At 37.4% G+C, this 19,168-nt stretch overlaps 2 protein-coding genes across 2 annotated transcripts; one reads left to right on the top strand and one right to left on the bottom strand.

The window, feature by feature from the left end:
• Nucleotides 1-4,268: 4,268 nt before the first annotated feature.
• LOC121421843 lies at nt 4,269-5,864 on the bottom strand. The gene has a single exon (XM_041616644.1). The coding sequence runs from the start codon at nt 5,862-5,864 to the stop codon at nt 4,269-4,271; it is 1,596 nt and encodes a 531-aa protein (XP_041472578.1).
• A 6,686-nt stretch (nt 5,865-12,550) lies between these two features.
• On the top strand, nt 12,551-18,900 carry LOC121421842 (snaclec 3-like). The gene is made up of 3 exons (XM_041616643.1): nt 12,551-12,605; nt 16,403-16,920; nt 18,646-18,900. Exons 1-3 carry the CDS (start codon nt 12,551-12,553, stop codon nt 18,898-18,900), a joined length of 828 nt encoding a protein of 275 aa, XP_041472577.1.
• Nucleotides 18,901-19,168: the final 268 nt, after the last annotated feature.

The following is a 19,168-nucleotide window of genomic DNA, read 5'->3' as shown; positions in this document are numbered from 1 at the left end:
AAGACTTGTTATAATAACAAATTAAAAAACAATACAGCTTTCCAATCAGATTAAAGAATTTCAGTAGCTTTTAACTGTTATTGTTAATTCGCTATTATGACACGTTTTATACAACGGATCCGTGTCGGTGGGATCAGCAAAAAATGCCAAAGACATATTTAGGGTTGCGTGCGCCTATATTAACAACGGGAAAGCAAAAGATATTCATTCGAGTCAACCCATTCTCTTTTTTTTCTTTTTTTTATATAGCTCATTGACAAAGTGTATGAATGTGATTGTCTATCAAACACTATATCTATAGAGGGTAACTACTGAACTCCCTTTTCCCAAATTGGGGGGAAATCACCAGCTTTAGGACTATTTTTATTGCAGGAGTTTGTGCATTTATTGCAAAGTCAAAATAAATTTACAATACATAAAACATAATCGTAATATGACATGAAAGTACATTGTAATGTGATAAATTTATAGTTAGTGTCATAACAACATTTAGACATGAATATAAAAGGATAAGACAAAGTGATGAAAAACAAATGCAGTGGCAAACTATATGAGGAAAATAAATGCTTGAGTAATAGCAGCCAAAGGGGAAAAGCGTTACATGGAAACCTATTATTCTTTAGGTCTAGGTCTGAAAGAAAATCTTACGCACAAATCATCGGAAAAAGAGAAAGAAGATATAAGAAGCAATTAAGTGTGCGTGTGTGTGCAAGTGGGTGAACGTGCAGGTGTGATATTAAGAATGCTTCGATAAAGGATTTTTTTCAGCGTTAAAAGAAAAGATAGATGCAGTGAGTTTAATATCATTGGGCAAATCATTCTGACTATAACTGACTGGCGGAAGGATTAGGGCTGTCTGACTGTTTCAGGTGATGAATTTGAGCCCTCAGGAGATGGTTTCATAAATGCTGATTTTTTGGTCAGATATAGATTGTCAGAATATCCGATCCGAACATTCGACACCCGAATTTCATCCTTATTTCTTATGATTTTTTTTTATAAGTTTTAACACACTATGCGGCTAATAGCAGCATAATTTTGTCGTAAAATCGGAGGAGGACGAGAGTTTTCCGCATTATTTTGATGCTGCTATTATCCGCATAATAGCAGCATCGGGACGAGATTTTGACTTTATGAACGCATTTCGAAAGTAATGCGGATAATTGCCATGGAGCGGTCACAAGGGCACCCTTTTCCAACGCAACCGCATCGGAGGGGGTGTGTGCGGTTGCCATGATGATTATCCTCCTTTTTCAGGACGGGCGCTCGTAAAAATAGTGCGGATTATTTTCGGACATAGAGATGTATATTATTGACACTAGAGGGCGGACTTCATCAAATTGCTGTGAATCCATGGTGCCATGAGCCTAATTACATCAGGAGGGCTCAAGATATTCGTTCGACCCAACCCATTCGAATTTTTTTCAATTTGATGTTGCTGATTGACAAAACTGTATGAATATGATTCAAAATCTAACACTGATTCTAGAAATGGTAACTACTGAACTCCCTTCGCCCAAAGTGGGAAGATAAAAAAGTGACTTGGAACTATTTTTTTGACTGGCGGACTAATTAGGGCTATTTTACTGTTTGAGTCGATGAATTTGATCCATTCATAGTTATCTTCATAAATGGCAATTTATTTTTAAAATGAGCTGGCTACGCTACCCTTTCCTGGTCAGATATGGAATGCCAGATATATATCCTATCCAATGGTAGTAAACATTCCACCCTCTAATTTCACATTTATTTTTTATGAATTTTTCAAAAGTGCCATTTTAACACACAAGTCTATGGGGAATGTTTTATGCGCGTGACACCCCATGTTTGGGGCGGCCGCCATCTTAAAGAGGGCAAGAGCGCGGATTTATAACACACGGCTCTATGGGAGAATATCACATATTTCACTTTTTTACATTATATTTTCAATTTAATGCTGTATGCAACGTTAAAATCACAAGGCAAAACATTTTTATGTTAAAATATATGATAACCATGCATATTTTATAAAGGAGATGGACTGAACATCCAGAAAACGGGGGAAAATAGGTTGCTGTACGTGCATTACTTATGATGTAGATCAGGGCTTGGTCTGAAGTTTCCCCTCCTTTCAGTTAATTTTGAGGAAATCAAAGTAGAAATCATATGGTGAATCACTGATAATCCCATTAAATATAATATTGGAGACTATGCGACGTTATAGCTATATTTAACACCACGGGTGTTAAATCTAGCAGCCCAATCAATAAAGGACCTCACCATCTGGTGTTGGAGTTACACTGCCACTGGTGTTAAGATTACCAACATTTAGGATGTTAAAATATATCAACACCCGGGATCAACACCATTCTTGGTGTTCGATTTGAACACGAGTCGGAGAACGTTATGAAGTTGACACCATTTGGTGTTCATTTGACACCCTCGAACACCTGCAGAAACGAACATTTAAACGAAAGTTTAAATCACCCATTGGTGTAAAAAAATACCAACACCAGCTTTGGTGTTGTTTCACGGTTCGGATTCACACCATTTGGTGTCCGATTTCAAGTTCTTCAACACCTGCAGCCTGACGGTGTAACTTTACACTAGGGTATTTTTTAAACTACCCCAACAACAGACAGTGTTGAGTTACTCCAGTGAAGTGTAACTAATTTTTGTTAAAATATTTCTATCCAACACCTGTCACGGTGTTGTTTCAACACTTCTGAGTATTTGGTGTTTATTTTACACTCTAAGTGTTGTTTCAACACAGTATATTGCTTGAACACTGCCGGAGTGTCAAATGAGCACCAAGTTGTTTCAACACTTCTGAGTATTTGGTGTTTATTTTACACTCTAAGTGTTGTTTCAATAAGTATATTGCTTGAACACTGAGTGTCAAATAAGCACCAAATCAAGAGAACATCATCATCATCATATCAGCCATGTTCAGCCCACTGCAGGGCGAAGGCCTCCTCAAGTTGGTGCCAAAGGTGCTTGTCTTGTGCTGACGCAATCCAATTTATACCAATGAATTTTGTGAGCTCGTCACTCCATCTCAATTTCTGTCTACCCCGATTTCGTGATCCTAGCCATGGTCTCCATTCTGTGATGCGTTTGGTCCACCTATTGTCATGTGATCTTGCAAGGTGGCCAGCCCATCTCCATTTCATTGATTTAATTGCTTTGATTATGTCTATTACTTTAGTCTGGTTCCTAATCCATTGTATGGTTTTCCTATCGCGTTTTGATATCCCTAGCATTATACGTTCCATACTATGTTGAGTGGTTTTTAATTTCTGTTCCATTTTCTTTGTTACAGACCAGGTTTCGGAACCATAGGTCATTGCCGGTATAACACATTGATTAAAGACTTTTCTTTTAAGGCAAATTGGCATATTGCTCTTCATAATGTCATTGAAATTCCCAAAAGCGATCCATCCAGCTCTTGTCCTCCTTTTAACTTCTTCCAGTTGTTCATGATCCATTCTGACATGTTGCCCAAGGTAGATATAATGATCTACTCTCTCGATTTCAGAATTATCCATTATGATTCTTTGCTCTGTAGCAAATTTGTTGAACATTACTTTTGTCTTTTTGATGTTGATCTTCAGCCCTACTTTGTTACTTTCAGTGTTGAGATCGTTAAGCATATTTTCTAGCTTGAGGCCATCATCAGTGATTAGAATGATATCATCGGCAAACCTTAGGTGATGGAGACACTCGCCATCAATGTTTAGCCCTGTACTTTCCCAGTCTATTTTACGTATTATTTCCTCCAGTGCAGCGTTGAACAGTTTGGGTGAAATGGTATCTCCCTGTCGCACTCCTCTGTTAATGGGGAATTCATCACTGTCTTTGTGCAGGTGAATGGTCGCAGTTGCTTGGCTATACATTTCCTGAATTAGTTTAATGTAGCTATGGTGCACACCTTGTACCTGTAAGGCTGTTATTACTGCCTGAAATTCTACACTATCAAAAGCTTGTGCAAAGTCTACAAATGCCACACACAAGGGTTGTCTGTATTCGCAAGTCTTCTCTAATAATTGGTTTAGTGTGTGGAGATGGTCTGTAGTAGAGAAACCACTTCTGAATCCGGCTTGTTCCCTCGGTTGATTAAAATCTAGAGTTCCAGTGATTCTGTTTGTTAGAACTTTTGTAAATAATTTGTAGGTGTTTGAAAGTAAGCTAATTGGCCTATAGTTTTTAATATCCTTTATGTCTCCTTTCTTGTGGATGAGGATTATGATTGCATTGTTCCAGCTGTCTGGTGTTTGTGTTTTTACTAATCAGAGTGTAAACAGCTTGGCCAGCTGTTCTAAGATGACATCGCCTCCATCTTTAAGGACATCCACCAGCACCTCATCGCTGCCTGGTGCTTTACCACGCTTCATTTCTTGTAAGGCTTTAGCAACCTCATCTACTCCTACTGGAGTTATGTCCTCATCTGCATCTAGAGCAATGATTGGTGCATCAACATGGACCTTGCTGGAGTACAAGTGTTGAAAGAAAATCTTCACATGATTAATTATCTGGTCTCTGTCATGAATAACACTTCCATCCTCCCCTTTAATAGCTATCAGTTGTGATTTCCCACTGGAGAGTTTACGTTTGGTTGCTTTATAGCTGCTATCATTTGTTATGGTCTCTTGGACTTTCTTTATGTTGAAGCTGCGAATTTCACGTTTCATACGTTTTCTTATTGTTTTACACAATTCTGTATACTCTATGCTATCCTTCTGTGTTGATACCTTCATCTGTCTCCTTTTTCCCATCAGATCGAGTGTCTCCTTTGTGATCTTGTCAGTTGTTTGATTTTCCCTTTTAAGAGCACAAGTTTGGACAGTGTGAGAAAATTTATTGTAGATATCATTAATATCTTCCTGGTTTACTTCATCCTGAAGCACTTGGAATCTGTTCCTTAGCTGCAATTGAAACTCATCCTTACGATGTTTAAGTTTGTCCACATTTAGGCTGGCATTCTTCCTTATTAGTTTACTTCTTTCTAGCTTGAAATTGACATGCATTTTAGCTCTCACAAGCCTGTGGTCACTTCCAGTATTGAAACGATTTAGCACGGAAACGTCTGTAATGATGTCCGGTCTGTTTGTTAGAATAAAATCGATTTCGTTCCTGGTAGTGCCATTTGGGCTTTGCCAAGTCCATTTTCGATATTCCTTTTTCTTGAAGAAAGAGTTCATTACCTTAAGACCTCTGCTTGAAGCAAATTCCAGTAGACGATCTCCCCTATCATTCCTAGTGCCTATTCCAAATTTACCTAGCATCATCTCACTATTATCTTCCCTTTTACCAACTTTAGCATTGAAATCTCCCATAACTATAGTAAAATTTGCTTTGTCTTCATCAAGTAGTTCTGCAATTTCCTCATAGACCATATCAACCTCTTCGTCCGCATGGCTAGAAGTTGGAAGGTATACTTGGATGATTTTCATGGTTTGTTTCTTGGAGATTTTTAGGATAATCTGGGATACTCTGTCTGAAGTGCTCTTGTAGCTAATGACATTGGATGCTATGGTCTTGTGAATAAGGAAACCCACCCCTCCTATGCTACTTTCCTCCTTTCCCCCTGTGTACAGCAAATGACCACTTTTTAGTTGTTGTAGATGTTCCCCACGGCGTCTAACCTCACACAATCCGACTATGTCCCATGTGATGTTGCCTAGTTCTTTTTCCAGATCATATAGCCTATCCTCTCCTAAAAGGGAACGTACATTATATGTACAGATGGTCACATCCTTTAAGGAGCCTGTCCTAGCCCAGAGATTCTTAGCACCCTCTGCTCCTTCCTTACCACAGCCGCTCCCGTAGCTGGGCAATCCAGAGCTGATGGGGACTGAGGGCCATTTCTTTCTTTGTGCTGCCATAGTCTTGAGGGGGTGTGGCCTTGACTCACCATGCTGGCCACAGTTGCATGTTGGTGAGTTGTGGATGCCGTTGATCAATTATGATTCCTCCGCCTTTAGATGGCAGTGTATCAGTGTAACGCCACAGTAGCAGTCAGGTTCTAATACCCCTCCTGAGGTCATGACCTCACTGGCCAGACATATGACCAGAACATATGAACACTCTAAAGTGTTAAGTTGACCTTATCTGACACTATTGTCACGGTATATGCTATATATTGAATAACTACTACTCAGTCGACCTCGTCGTTTCTCCCGTTTTCTGGATGTTCAGTCCATCTCCTTTATAAAATATGCATGGTTATCATATATTTTAACATAAAAATGTTTTGCCTTGTGATTTTAACGTTGCATACAGCATTAAATTGAAAATATAATGTAAAAAAGTGAAATATGTGATATTCTCCCATAGAGCCGTGTGTTATAAATCCGCGCTCTTGCCCTCTTTAAGATGGCGGCTGCGCAATACATGGAATCACAGTCGCGTTACGCGCGCGTCAATGCGAGCGATTACTCTAGTGTCAATATACATCTCTATGTTTTCGGAATTTTAGAACGCAATTTTTATTAAATTATCCGCATTACTCTTAGGCGGCTATTTGGAGGATAGGTTTATGAAAGGGGTTCCACCGGCAAATGAGAACCCAGACAGAGTAAACGATCGATGGCTTGCCATTCGGAATAACGTATAATCGCTTTGATCGGTACTGTAATGTTGGTATGACCGAATAAAGGAATTAACTTTTTGATAGAAACCGCAATAAAACGCTAATTTCGTGTTCTCAGGTTACACCTTAAAAAACATTATAAAAAAGATTTGTATACAGTTGTGTTTTGGTTTACATTTGTTTTCACGACATTTTGCTTCTTTTCTTTTCATTCATTTCTTTTTCATTCTTATTTCGTTTTTGCCTGAAAATCGCCTTCCCCTGAAATTCCTTGAATCGTATGATCGTCTTGAATTCCTTGATTTTTTAAAAATTTATTTTACTTTTATTTATGATTGAAATGATATCCCGCCGTTTCTCTCACCTGCACGAGTGCCGCCACGAAGGGATCACAAAGCCAACACAACTGAGGGAGGTGTTGATGGCTATATTAATTTCCAAGATTTCAGCATTTGACAAACACGGTGAAACATATACTGTGCATGCATGAGTACCAATAAAAGTGATACCGTATAAGATCATGACAGTCACCCACGACAAATCGAATCGAAAAGTAAATTCAACCACATAATGAAATTTGCAAACGTGCCTCTGACGTATTATTATTCTATCTTGACATTATTCCTTTTTGTGTGTAAACTTGGTAAACAGGACTTCACGTTTCCATTTCTCTTTCAGTGAAAAAAGACATAATTGTTCGTGCCATTTGCGGCGGAAACCAAAAACTTTAGGGGGACCACCATATTTTTTGACAAGCAAAAAAAAAAGGTTATCAACCAAAAATTTAGGGGGGGTCGTCCCCCAACCTCACATTTTGGGGGACACGTCCCCCGTCCCCCCCCCCCCCCGCTTCTGACGCTTATGGTTCGTGCAGAGGAAGACGTTTAATATTCTGATTATTGCTGCCTCATGTTAACTTGCATTTAACTGTTGAAACTGATACCTGCATGATAAGATAATTTGATTCCTTCTTGTGTATAAAAAGGGCTTTCGTTTCGTTATTTCCTTTGATGGCTGAAAAGGTGGGATTTTGCGTGGAGTCAAAAGAACTCATTTTACATCCTGAATGTGCTTCCAACATCATGTGAGCTACGTTTGACTTTATAATAATAATTTTATCGACGCGGGTTGTCGGTACTATCTACAGACAATTGAAATCAAAAGACTTGTCAAACATGTCCATGACGTTACTATCGCACGCATTGTATCGACGAGCTACCTGATGATTGATGTATTGATTTATGTGATGCTATCATTCATCTATTGTTATGTCTGACATTTGCACATTCGTTTGTAATAATCATGATAACATACGTGAAAGATAGAAGCCTGTAAAAACGAGGAGAATTCGATATTGTCATGATTTGTTGATTATTGATATGGTTTATGACAGTTGCCGGTGGAGCAGAACTACGTGAGTTGCAATATTTAACTGTTTTTCACGATTATACAGTATGATATATGTATTACATTTCTAATGGAATATGAGGCTCTGATTGGTTAGTATCTTAAGCTGTTCATATGAGTTAAAGTTGATTTGTAGAATTTGTTTTTATGTCATGATCACTGACAGATCCGGCTGGGGCACAGCCGGCCCGTGCCCCCCCCCTCCCCCGCCTTTAGAAGCACAATTAACATTTGTAATGCAAACGTGCCGTTCTGTGATGCTATCATTCATCTATTGTTATGTCTGACATTTGCACATTCGTTTGTAATAATCATGATAACATACGTGAAAGATAGAAGCCTGTAAAAACGAGGAGAATTCGATATTGTCATGATTTGTTGATTATTGATATGGTTTATGACAGTTGCCGGTGGAGCAGAACTACGTGAGTTGCAATATTTAACTGTTTTTCACGATTATACAGTATGATATATGTATTACATTTCTAATGGAATATGAGGCTCTGATTGGTTAGTATCTTAAGCTGTTCATATGAGTTAAAGTTGATTTGTAGAATTTGTTTATATGTCATGATCACTGGCAGATCCGGCTGGGGCACAGCCGGCCCGTGCCCCCCCCCCTCCCCCGCCTTTAGAAGCACAATTAACGTTTGTAATGCAAACGTGCCGTTATACCTCTTTTTTATAGATGCACTGTCCATAATTTGGGGATAAGAACCCTTTTTTTCCTTGTAAAATTTTCCTCGAGAAAATATACGCCCAGCCCTCCCCCCTAAAAATCGTGGATCCGCCCTGGTTATGATATGTGTAACTTGTTTCAAATAAAGGAACTGTTGCTGCACAAACGTCTTTTAATCAGTGGACGGTGCGTGTGCTCTATAAACCAACACAGTTATTATTTTCATTATTGCCTTTGATTTTCTTTTTCATTTGAATTATAATTAATGAAGACGCCACACGATCCAAATTGACCTCCCGTTGGCGACACGAATTTCGGAAGTTTCACATTCGTTTTGGCTCGTGACAACAGTCTGCGTTCGCTTAGCGGGAGTGGAGTGGGGGTCCACACCCTTCTGAAATATACCATCGAGGGGGAGGGGACTTTCAGGAAAGACTGTGCTGAGTAGTCTTCTGTGTCCTACTGCATCCGTCCGCCATGATTAAATTCAAGATTATTACATATCAGGTTGGAAATGGAGGAGGCTGCTAAAAAGCGGAAATGTAGAGTGCAGCCTCATAATAAATATTCTTGTAGTTGCATATAAAAGATAACATAACAACTTGAAGCATGCACCAGTTAAATTAAAAGGAAATAGGGAAAATTAAAATAGAAAAAGATATAAGAACTAGAATTTTAATTCGTCATGAGGACGAATTAGGTGATCTGTCTCTGATTTTGTGATCAGGAAGACAATTAGCATGTTTATTGAGATCAATATATGATCATCATGATGAAAGCTGAACTTCTCTGACGTAAAGAACGTGTTGAATACTCTTGAAAAAGAGGGAAATGAAAGTTGTGTAAAAATTTAGGTCATACACATATTATACAGGAACATGTACATATTGTACATTAAAAGGGATTTTAATATCTTTTATTGTCCAATGTTTTATTTTACATACATTGTAATGGTCATTAAGGACCATTTGTGAAATGTTGAAGAGAGAAAAAAATTCTCATGTTTACCCCTGTCCCTGGGCTCGAACCATGGACCCTGAGGACGCAAACCTGATGCCTTACCCATTGAGCTACACACTTCCCATAGACCTTACACATAAGCAAAACGAGAGGATCTCAAATCCAATTTTGCAAGAGAAATACGGGCATGATCCCGGCATCAAATCAGAAAATGAAGACCACACTTGCGATAGCTCACAACTTCAGCTCCAAGCTCAGAAAAAACCAACGAAACAAATGGAGATATGGCTCGCGAAATAGAGGAATGTAAAATCCAGTTTTGAGAAAAAGTCATTTCCCATAGAGATTGCACACACAATGAGGGAAAATGACGTTCCCTTACAAATTGACATTTTTAGGGATAATTCGTTCCTTAAAATGACAATAAAGCCAATTTACTAGATAGAGTAAGACCTCAGCTACAACATATAAAAAACTGTGCGAAAATTGATCAATATTTATGGCGTTAGAGTCAAATGTGCATAATTATGATGACGTCATAAGTAGCAAAATGGGAATATTGAGTTTCGACGCCATTTTGATGACGTTATGATAAAATTTTGGGTCAAATGTGACATGAAATTATATCTCCCATCCATACTCTATTCGAATATGAAAAAAAAAATTGGGGTCAAAGGACTTCCTAAAGAGCTATGATAAATTTTGTATAGGCATGTTTTTGCACATATATTGTCTATGGTTAGTGCGCGCGCGTGCTGTAATCTATGTTCCAGAATAAAGGGACCGGTTGCGTAAAAGTCAGCTTTGATAAAAGGATACGATAATGATTTTTAGTTTTGCCAAGTGAATTCCTTTATGGCACAGGACTGATATACCTATGTACTTGAAGATCAACCTGTAGAGTTTAGGAGTTGTCGCCAGATTAACTCGGTAAGCTATCTTGCACTGGCACTACGCAAACACCTCTGGAAAAATATATTCAGTCTACATCACTCTCAAGACCATAACAAGCAATTTTCAAGCATTGGAGTACTTGGTTCATGTTAATTTGTCAAAACCAATGAAATTACTCCTTCAGAGCACATTGAATCATATCTATGGGTTCTGCCCTTTTCACCAACACTAAGGCGAATAAACTCATGCATCATAATATTCCTGCATAGTTGTATCATTTGCTCTACTTTTGATCAAACAGAAAAAATAGAGACCTTTCCCTTCGCTTTCTATCATTATTATATTAAGTTGACCTTACCATTTGAAATGATGTTATCTTAGGAGCGATGAAACAATTTCGTTGATATCAATTGAGTTATCCATGAACTTACCTGAATTTCGAAAATGCGACGTTGAGTAATATTTTTATAAAGTAATTATTCAAAATCAGTGGAGCATAGATCGAGAGTCATCCCAAAGAAATAAGGAAGAGAATTTTAATCAGAATTTGTGTAAAACTTTAGTATTCTACAAGAATCTGTCTGTCTCTTTGCATCGCCGCCCTAACTCGTTTTCTCCCTCACTCACTCTCTTTGTCGTTGAGTTTTCAGAAGCTACAGGAAAATTTAATATGATGGGTCGGAACACGTTTAAACTCCTTATTTGTATTGTATATGCGTAATTAACTTGGTTCCAAAACGAAATGATCAAAATTTTACAAGGGCTCTGCACAAATCCACTAAGTCAAAATGAACAATATTTTTTTATACAGGGATAGCCATGGACCTATCCACGGAGTATTATTCTATTGTTACTGGGGGTGCTTAGCATTGTCACAGCATCCCCAGTAACAATAGATAGTCCTCCATGGATATGAGGCTAGCTTCATTATATGTATTATTATCATTATTATTATTTTCGTTATGTCCATATTCTCCAGATTGTCGCGAGCCCTTTTTTTTTACACTATGTCGATGGTAGAATATTTCTTTGTCAGTAAGGTAACGACCTTCAAAATTTGAGGGGGGCGTACATGGAGTGTAGAACGTAATTTCTATAAAGCTGCGGTTAACTGAAGCGAACGAGCAAAAATTTTGGCTTTTTAAATAAAAAATAAAATGATGTAACAGATCCCGATATACTTTTAAGAAAAAATTATTTTATATATCACATCTACCTTTTTTCTATATCTTTTTTTTCTGTCGTGAAACATTTCTTTTGGGGACAGGGCCCTTATCCCCCCCAAATACACATATATTTATACCAATGCCCTTTAGTTTCATCAGATAAAAACGAATAAAGAGCATCTATCAGTATTAAAAGTTCACATTTCATTTTATTAACGTATTTTTTTTTACAGCTTTCTTGAAAATACGTTTATAAGAAATTCTTTTTTTTCTCCCCGATGGTCTTGATTTGTCTCTTAAAAGAATTCACGTTTATATGTGCAGCGGAGTTATATCATTACATAGAAATTTCTTATCAACACCATTTATTTCTCTCTTATTTTTCGTGAAAATATTATCGGAGTTTTTGTACATGTATTGCTGTTTTCCCCCGGTTTTCAACAAAATATTCTTCCAAAACGTTACCCGATTTGACCTTTGAAAACCTTAATCAGTTTTGCTACTATACATTCAAGTTATATATTATGAAAGAAAAGAAACAGAAATCATTGTATTTTTAATCAATTCGAACGAGACGTGACGATGGTAGATATTGAACAATTAAGGATGGTGAAACGACACGAGCAAGGTAACAGGATAAATTAGAAGATATCGTGGGATCTATTACAAAATTGCAATACAAATGGTATCACGCGTCACATATTAAGTGTCCTCGCCCTTTTTACGTAGGCATATTCATTAATTTTCCACTGGATAGACTGTCATTAACTTTTTCAGAATATGTTTTTCATGAACTAGTCCAAGAAAAGACTTCAAGGAAAGTGTCCATTGGAGTCTTCGTGCAGCATCGTAGGGCGTACAATTACTGCAAAAATGGCTCCTACTGTGTTCGTTGGAGAAATATTGGCTGTTATAATTGCATTCGTAGGTAAGTGTCTATTCTCTTTTTTATTACCTAGAATTAGCTAGGTGGTCTACTCTCTACAAACAGTGTTTATTACTGATTCCCACTCACTTACTTCCATACGTATTTGATAAGAAGCGCCTGTATGAAATAATTTCAAATCATTTGAAATTATTTGATACAGGTCCTTTATTCCTAAAATCATGTCATTGCACAATATTTATGAATTAATATGTATCTGATCTGTAACCATATTTGATTTTTGTATTTGATGTGCATTTGTGAAGGAGATACAAAAAAGTTGAGAATTGTGATATAGAAACTAAATTATGTGATATTACATATTTTTTTTGATTTGGCATTAAGAAACTCTTCTTTGAATTATCATATTTTTAAGGAGAAATGAAACTTTGTTTCACACTATAATGAAGACAAATTTAAACATGTCATATATCAAAAAACAAAATGAAGAGTAAGTGGAATATTTTTATTGGTCCCCTCATTTGTATACCGACCGTTTTGTGAAATTAAAACCCTCGTCACACTAGAGGCGGAATGAGCCGGAATGCCGTTGGAATGAAAATTCTTGGGACTTTCCTGGATATTCGAAGCGCATTCTAACAATTCGGACTGCATTCTGAGTGCATTCCAGACAATCAGGTCCATTCTTGTGACCGGCCCGAATGTTTTGCTCATGTTCAAAACTTTCGAAGTGCATTCGAAGTGGAGAAATATCGAACGACATTCGGAGTGCATTCTGACTGCTCTCTGACTGCATTCTAGATATTCTTACGACATTCTAAGAGCATTCGATGCATTCTAATCACATTCTAGAGAAAACCGAATCGCATAAAACGCGGCCAGCTGCTGTTGTAACGTCGTTTGGCAGTAGAAGTCACCCGGTCATGTCGCAAAAAATTAAGACATTTTTGCAAAAGTAGTGAAAATTTCAAATTCCCTCCCGAATGTGGCACGAATTTTGAAAGTACTTCATTCCGGCTGGTTATGCTCGATTCCTGCTCAATCCGAATAATTGTGACGGGAGGGGGGGGGGGGGGTGGTATAATTGAAATTTAAAAATGTCATTTAATTTTCCTTCTTCATAACGGATCTTACTGATTTTGATAACATTTTCAGTGTTACACTATTTTTATTTTTTCTTTATTTCTACTGTATTGGTGGGATGAACATTCTCTTTAAGGTCAGAGAAGATCATTCGATTGCAAATATATAACTCAAAGAATGCAATGTAAAATAATTCTATTCACATCAGCATAATGGATATAGGTGGCGCTATTCAGGAGATAAAAAAAAATGGTTTATTACTTATACATATTACAACCAGGGTAATCATTGGTGTCTAATAATAAACAGCATAATTCAGTTATGATTTAACTAAATATCAATATCTTTCAACCATATAATACAATAACTAGACGTTATACGACCTTGATCTATGTAATGAATCTAAGTTATGGGTTGCCTTTGTTCAAACTTTGCGTTTCGGAAAGCCCTTCCGTTTTTCATTCTAAAATTCTCTGGAAATTTTATTTTTGAATTGCGTTCCTTAAATCTATATTTTGTTTTATACGATATTATGAAATATTTTTACTTTGTTATGTTACGTTTAATATGTACAAACTGTAAAACGGAAATCTAATCAAACCACTTTTGTCAAAGATGACCACATGACATGCATGAGGTGTAATGATTAGGCCTACATAAAAAAATTAAACATAACGCTATTTCAGAGTTAACGTAACAATAAATAAAGGCGCTTCAATAACATCCACTTGTGTTGAACCAACATTAAAACTAAACTTTTCGAGGTTCACCGTTAACTTGTCTCCTGAATGGCCCCTTGTAAACGAAGTGAAAGTCAAAATGACTCGCTAATTTGAGTCAAATGGCATTCATAAGGGGGTCGAACTAACTACGTGTAGAACAGCAATATTGTGACATTTGACACAGTTATGCGTGACATACAAATGTGATATAAACCAAATGTCACTATGGCATACTTATATGCATCACAATGTTATATAAAAAGTATCCTCGGTTACATAAATATGAATTAAGTATGAAATTTAAGTCACTTTAATCATATTAAGGAGGGTCATCTGAGGGACAAATTATATCTTACAATGGTGCGTCATTTGGTCTGTAAAATTCTCCTAATCAGTAACTTTAAAAGCGGGGTAAAATAACTGATATTGTCTATACGTGTACTGCATTATTTGGCAATGCATTATTTCCGTTACAGTCATGACAGTTACCGAAGTGGCGCCGAACTCCTGCCGAGCCACGTGCGGTTCCATAAGGTCGGCCAATGGTGACGTCATCAGTTTGCTACCAGTACCTGCAAAAAATGTGATGAGAATGAACGCTGGTTCTGCAACGTTCGTATGCCTTCTCCCAGGTACACGTTTCTTATTTTCAAATAAGGTATATATGCATGTATATATACTGTTGAGGCCAGTAGTTTACATACACCCAGGCAGGGGCGGAAATCTCTCCCAAAAGGTAGGGGGGACAAGGGTCTGGAAAATTTGACAAGCAAAAAAAAAGGTCATCTCATCCAAAAACGCACGTTTTATTCACATTTTGAGTGAGATATTTCTTAGCATCACCAAAGACCCAAAATAGTAGGGGGACATTTGAGTAGGGGGGGACACGTCCCCCCTGGGATTTCCGCCAATGCACCCAGGTACATCAAAGAAAAGTTGACACTTGCCAACACATCATAAAATTTACTATATCTTATAACTTATTTGTGTTATCAAGACAAATTTGATAACAAACAAGTATGTCATGCCTCTTTGCCAAATTGCATTGTCATCAGGAGCTGAAAAATATTTAGGTGTCATTTTTTCCCAAAATCTTCTTATTTTAGACATATTGACAAAATCATTTCGTATTTGTGCTAATTACTTTTGAACACAAACATTTCAGATTAAACTTGTGGTTCAATGATGACATTTACACACATATATAATATATTTATAAATGTGTAAAGTTATACATGTACAACAGTTTTTGGCAACTCTTTTTTATTTAAATATTGTAAAGAAATGGATGAAGAGAACAATGGTAGGCGTAGTTTAAATCAAGGTTCCCCAGAGCTTTCTACTACCCTTTGGAAAAATTGGTGATGCCGAAAAATGTCTCTGCCGGGAATCGAACCAGGGCCCCCAGCTTTGAACGCCGGTGCCTTAACCACTAGACCACAGAGACGGGTTAGTGGCTAGGCCGAACCCAATTCGATTGACCGTCAGATAGACAGATTTTCGACACTATACCAATTATAATTTCCTTTGTCGGGTGAAGGTGGGTTTAGAACAATGACAAGCCGCCATGCCTCAGCTGCATGGATCAAAGCTGGATCACCAATTTTTCCAAAGGGTAGAAAGCTCTGGGGAACCTTGATTTAAACTACGCCTACCATTGTTCTCTTCATCCATTTCTTTACAATATATATATATAGATATATATTTGTGTGTGTGTGTGGAAACCTGAGAGCTACGTCTCACTCGTCGTTATTTCTGTCTTCCAAGTTTATTTACACTAAACATGCTAAATGATGAGTACCTGCCTACTGGTTGTGCTGAGGGCCCCTTGAATTATATATATACATATATATAATACACATGTTTATATATATATATATATATATATATATATATATATATATATATATATATATATATGTACTGTATTTATGTATGTATGCATGTATATGTATATATATATATAATTTATATAATTTATACATATATACCCAAATAATCTGATGCGAGTCTCATTTGTATTTTTATTAATAGGAGCTGATGCGATCTCAGCATCTCCAACACAGATCTCATTAACTCCAACAACTCTGCCATCCCCTACAAAACCTAAGAACCTCTCATCAACTAACAAAACCCAATCATCTCAAACAACCACATCCATCTCGACACTATCAACACCATCATCAACACCAACTACATCAACACCAGCACCCTTATTAACCATGTCAACATTCACATCGACACCAGCAACCCTTACTTCATTAACTATAACAACACAACCAACCCCTTCAACGAACCCATCGGTGCTTTCATCAATCGCATCATCTCCAACGACGGCCTCAACAGCAATAGCAACACCAACAACTCCGACGAAGTCTTGCGCCGAATCCTGGTCGTACTATGAGGGGTGGTGCTATGGCTACTTCAGGGATCCAGTGAACTTTGGCAGCGCCTTGTCGACGTGTCGGACGATTGCGGGTTTGGAAGCGGATTTGGTATCAATACACAGTGACGCTGAGAATGCGTTCGTCTATGACTTATGGGTGAGCTTGGTAAGTCCCTATGGTTAGAATTTTAATTGGTGTCAGGTAAAATGGCAGAGGTAAAAATGGCAGAGGTAAAATGGGAGAGGTAAAAATGGCAGAGGTATTAATGGCAGAGTTAATAATGGTAGAGGTAAAAATGGCAGAAGTAAAAATGGCAGAGGTAAAATGGCAGAGGTAAAAATGGCAGAGGTATTAATGGCAGAGGTAATAATGGCAGATGTAAAAATGGCAGAGGTAAAACTGGCAGAGGTAAAAATGGCAGAGGTAAAATGGCAGAGGTAAAAATGGCAGAGGTAAAATGGCAGAGGTAAAAATGGCAGAGGTAAAATGTGAGAGGTAAAAATGGCAGAGGTATTAATGGCAGAGGTAATAATGGCAGAGGTAAAAATGGCAGAAGTAAAAATGGCAGAGGTAAAATGGCAGAGGTAAAATGGCAGAGGTAAAAATGGCAGAGGTATTAATGGCAGAGGTAATAATGGCAGATGTAAAAATGGCAGAGGTAAAACTGGCAGAGGTAAAAATGGCAGAGGTAAAAATGGCAGAGGTAAAAATGGCAGAGGTAAAAATGGCAGAGGTAAAAATGGCAGAGGTAAAATGGCAGAGGTAAAAATGGCAGAGGTAAAAATGGCAGAGGTAAAAATGGCAGAGGTATTAATGGCAGAGGTAAAAATGACAGAGGTAAAAAATGACATTTTTACCTCTGCCATCTTTACACAGAGCCGAATTTTAATTAAGGGTGACGAAAATATAACATAGTCGCCATTAGTCGGTATTTTGATATAGGACCTAATAGGAGAGGAAGATGAATCAAATGTGACGTCACTGATTTCTTCGATTAAATACACTGCAAAAACTCCGGTGTTGATTTGCCACCAGCCCGGGATCTATATTTGTCAACACCAGAGAAGTATTGAAACAACACCAGTTTTAAATCAGAGCAATGCTGTTTTAATACTAATTGGTGTTATATACCTATCTGGTGTTTGACCAAATCCAAACTGGTGTTGTTTTACACTTCTCTGGTGTGGACATATTTAGATTTCGGGCTGTTGTTTAATCAATTAACACCGGAGTTTCTGCGGTGAATGCCTATACCATGAGTAGGTCCTATTAAAAGGCCCCATGTCACAGGCCTCTTTTAAAAAGACTTTTCTTTTCCTCCTAATTACTTTTGATCATTTTTCCCCTGTCCTTGGTTGGTTTATTTCCTCACGATGGCCGTAGTTTTGGAACACACCAACACACAAATAAAACCACTGGTGTGTATGAAGGTTTTTTTTTTTATTTTTGCTATTCATCGTGTATTTAATTGCTATCACTTCGGTTGTTGGCCTAAAGTGATTGGTTAACATTGGTTTGACTTTTAAAAAATCTGAGCTTGAAGGTCACATTTGTCACCTGTGTCTGTGACATGTTACAAAAATGAAGCCCAGAAAAAAATGCCTTCAAAAATAAATATTTAGTGCTTCAAAAATTGAAATATAAAGTGACCGGAAACATCATCTTAATTTTGTCCCACTTACAGTACCTACAATTATGTGTACTATTTAGGCGTCTATAAGACACCTATTTACAAAATCGGGGTTTGCCTTGTAGTTTTAGCGTTTCATTCTCAATAATGGTTGTTTTCAGGGTGTATGAGTTCTAATACATGCACCTGTACACATGTTTCATCTTGGTTTGAGAATTTTTAAATCGGCTGCTCACAAAGTTAAACAATATTTTTAACAGGAGGAATACATTGGTGAATTGTTATGGATCGGGTATCATCAACCGACGAATGGGGTTTTGGAACCCTTCGTTTGGACTGACGGGACACCGGATGATTACGCCTCGTGGGAACCAACACAGCCCGACGATGAGGGAGGAAACGAAAACTGCGTGTCTTTCTGGCGCAGGAACCCCTCAGATGACGCAGCGAAGCCTTGGAACGATGTGCCGTGTGACATCGTCACTGCCCCTTTCGTCTGCAAGGCAGCTATCTAAAGCATTGATTTTGATTTTTTGTTTTAATCTGTAATTTCATTTCATTTATTCAATACTTTCATTAAAAAACATATAACAATGTAGATATATACACACATATAAAGGATTATAGATAAAAAAAACATACAAGTAATACAAATGAAAGTATTAGGAGAGGCAGAAAGGCTGAGCCTTATATAAAGAGCCAATCTCCATACAGATAAGAAGATTTAAAAATTGAATTGTTGATTAAAAGTAGCAAAGTAAAATAAATTGAAAATAGTACATT

This window comes from Lytechinus variegatus, chromosome 9 (genome assembly GCF_018143015.1).
Source record: "Lytechinus variegatus isolate NC3 chromosome 9, Lvar_3.0, whole genome shotgun sequence".
Taxonomy (NCBI): Eukaryota; Metazoa; Echinodermata; class Echinoidea; order Temnopleuroida; family Toxopneustidae; genus Lytechinus; species Lytechinus variegatus.
This window is presented reverse-complemented; position numbering and strand designations above follow the sequence as displayed.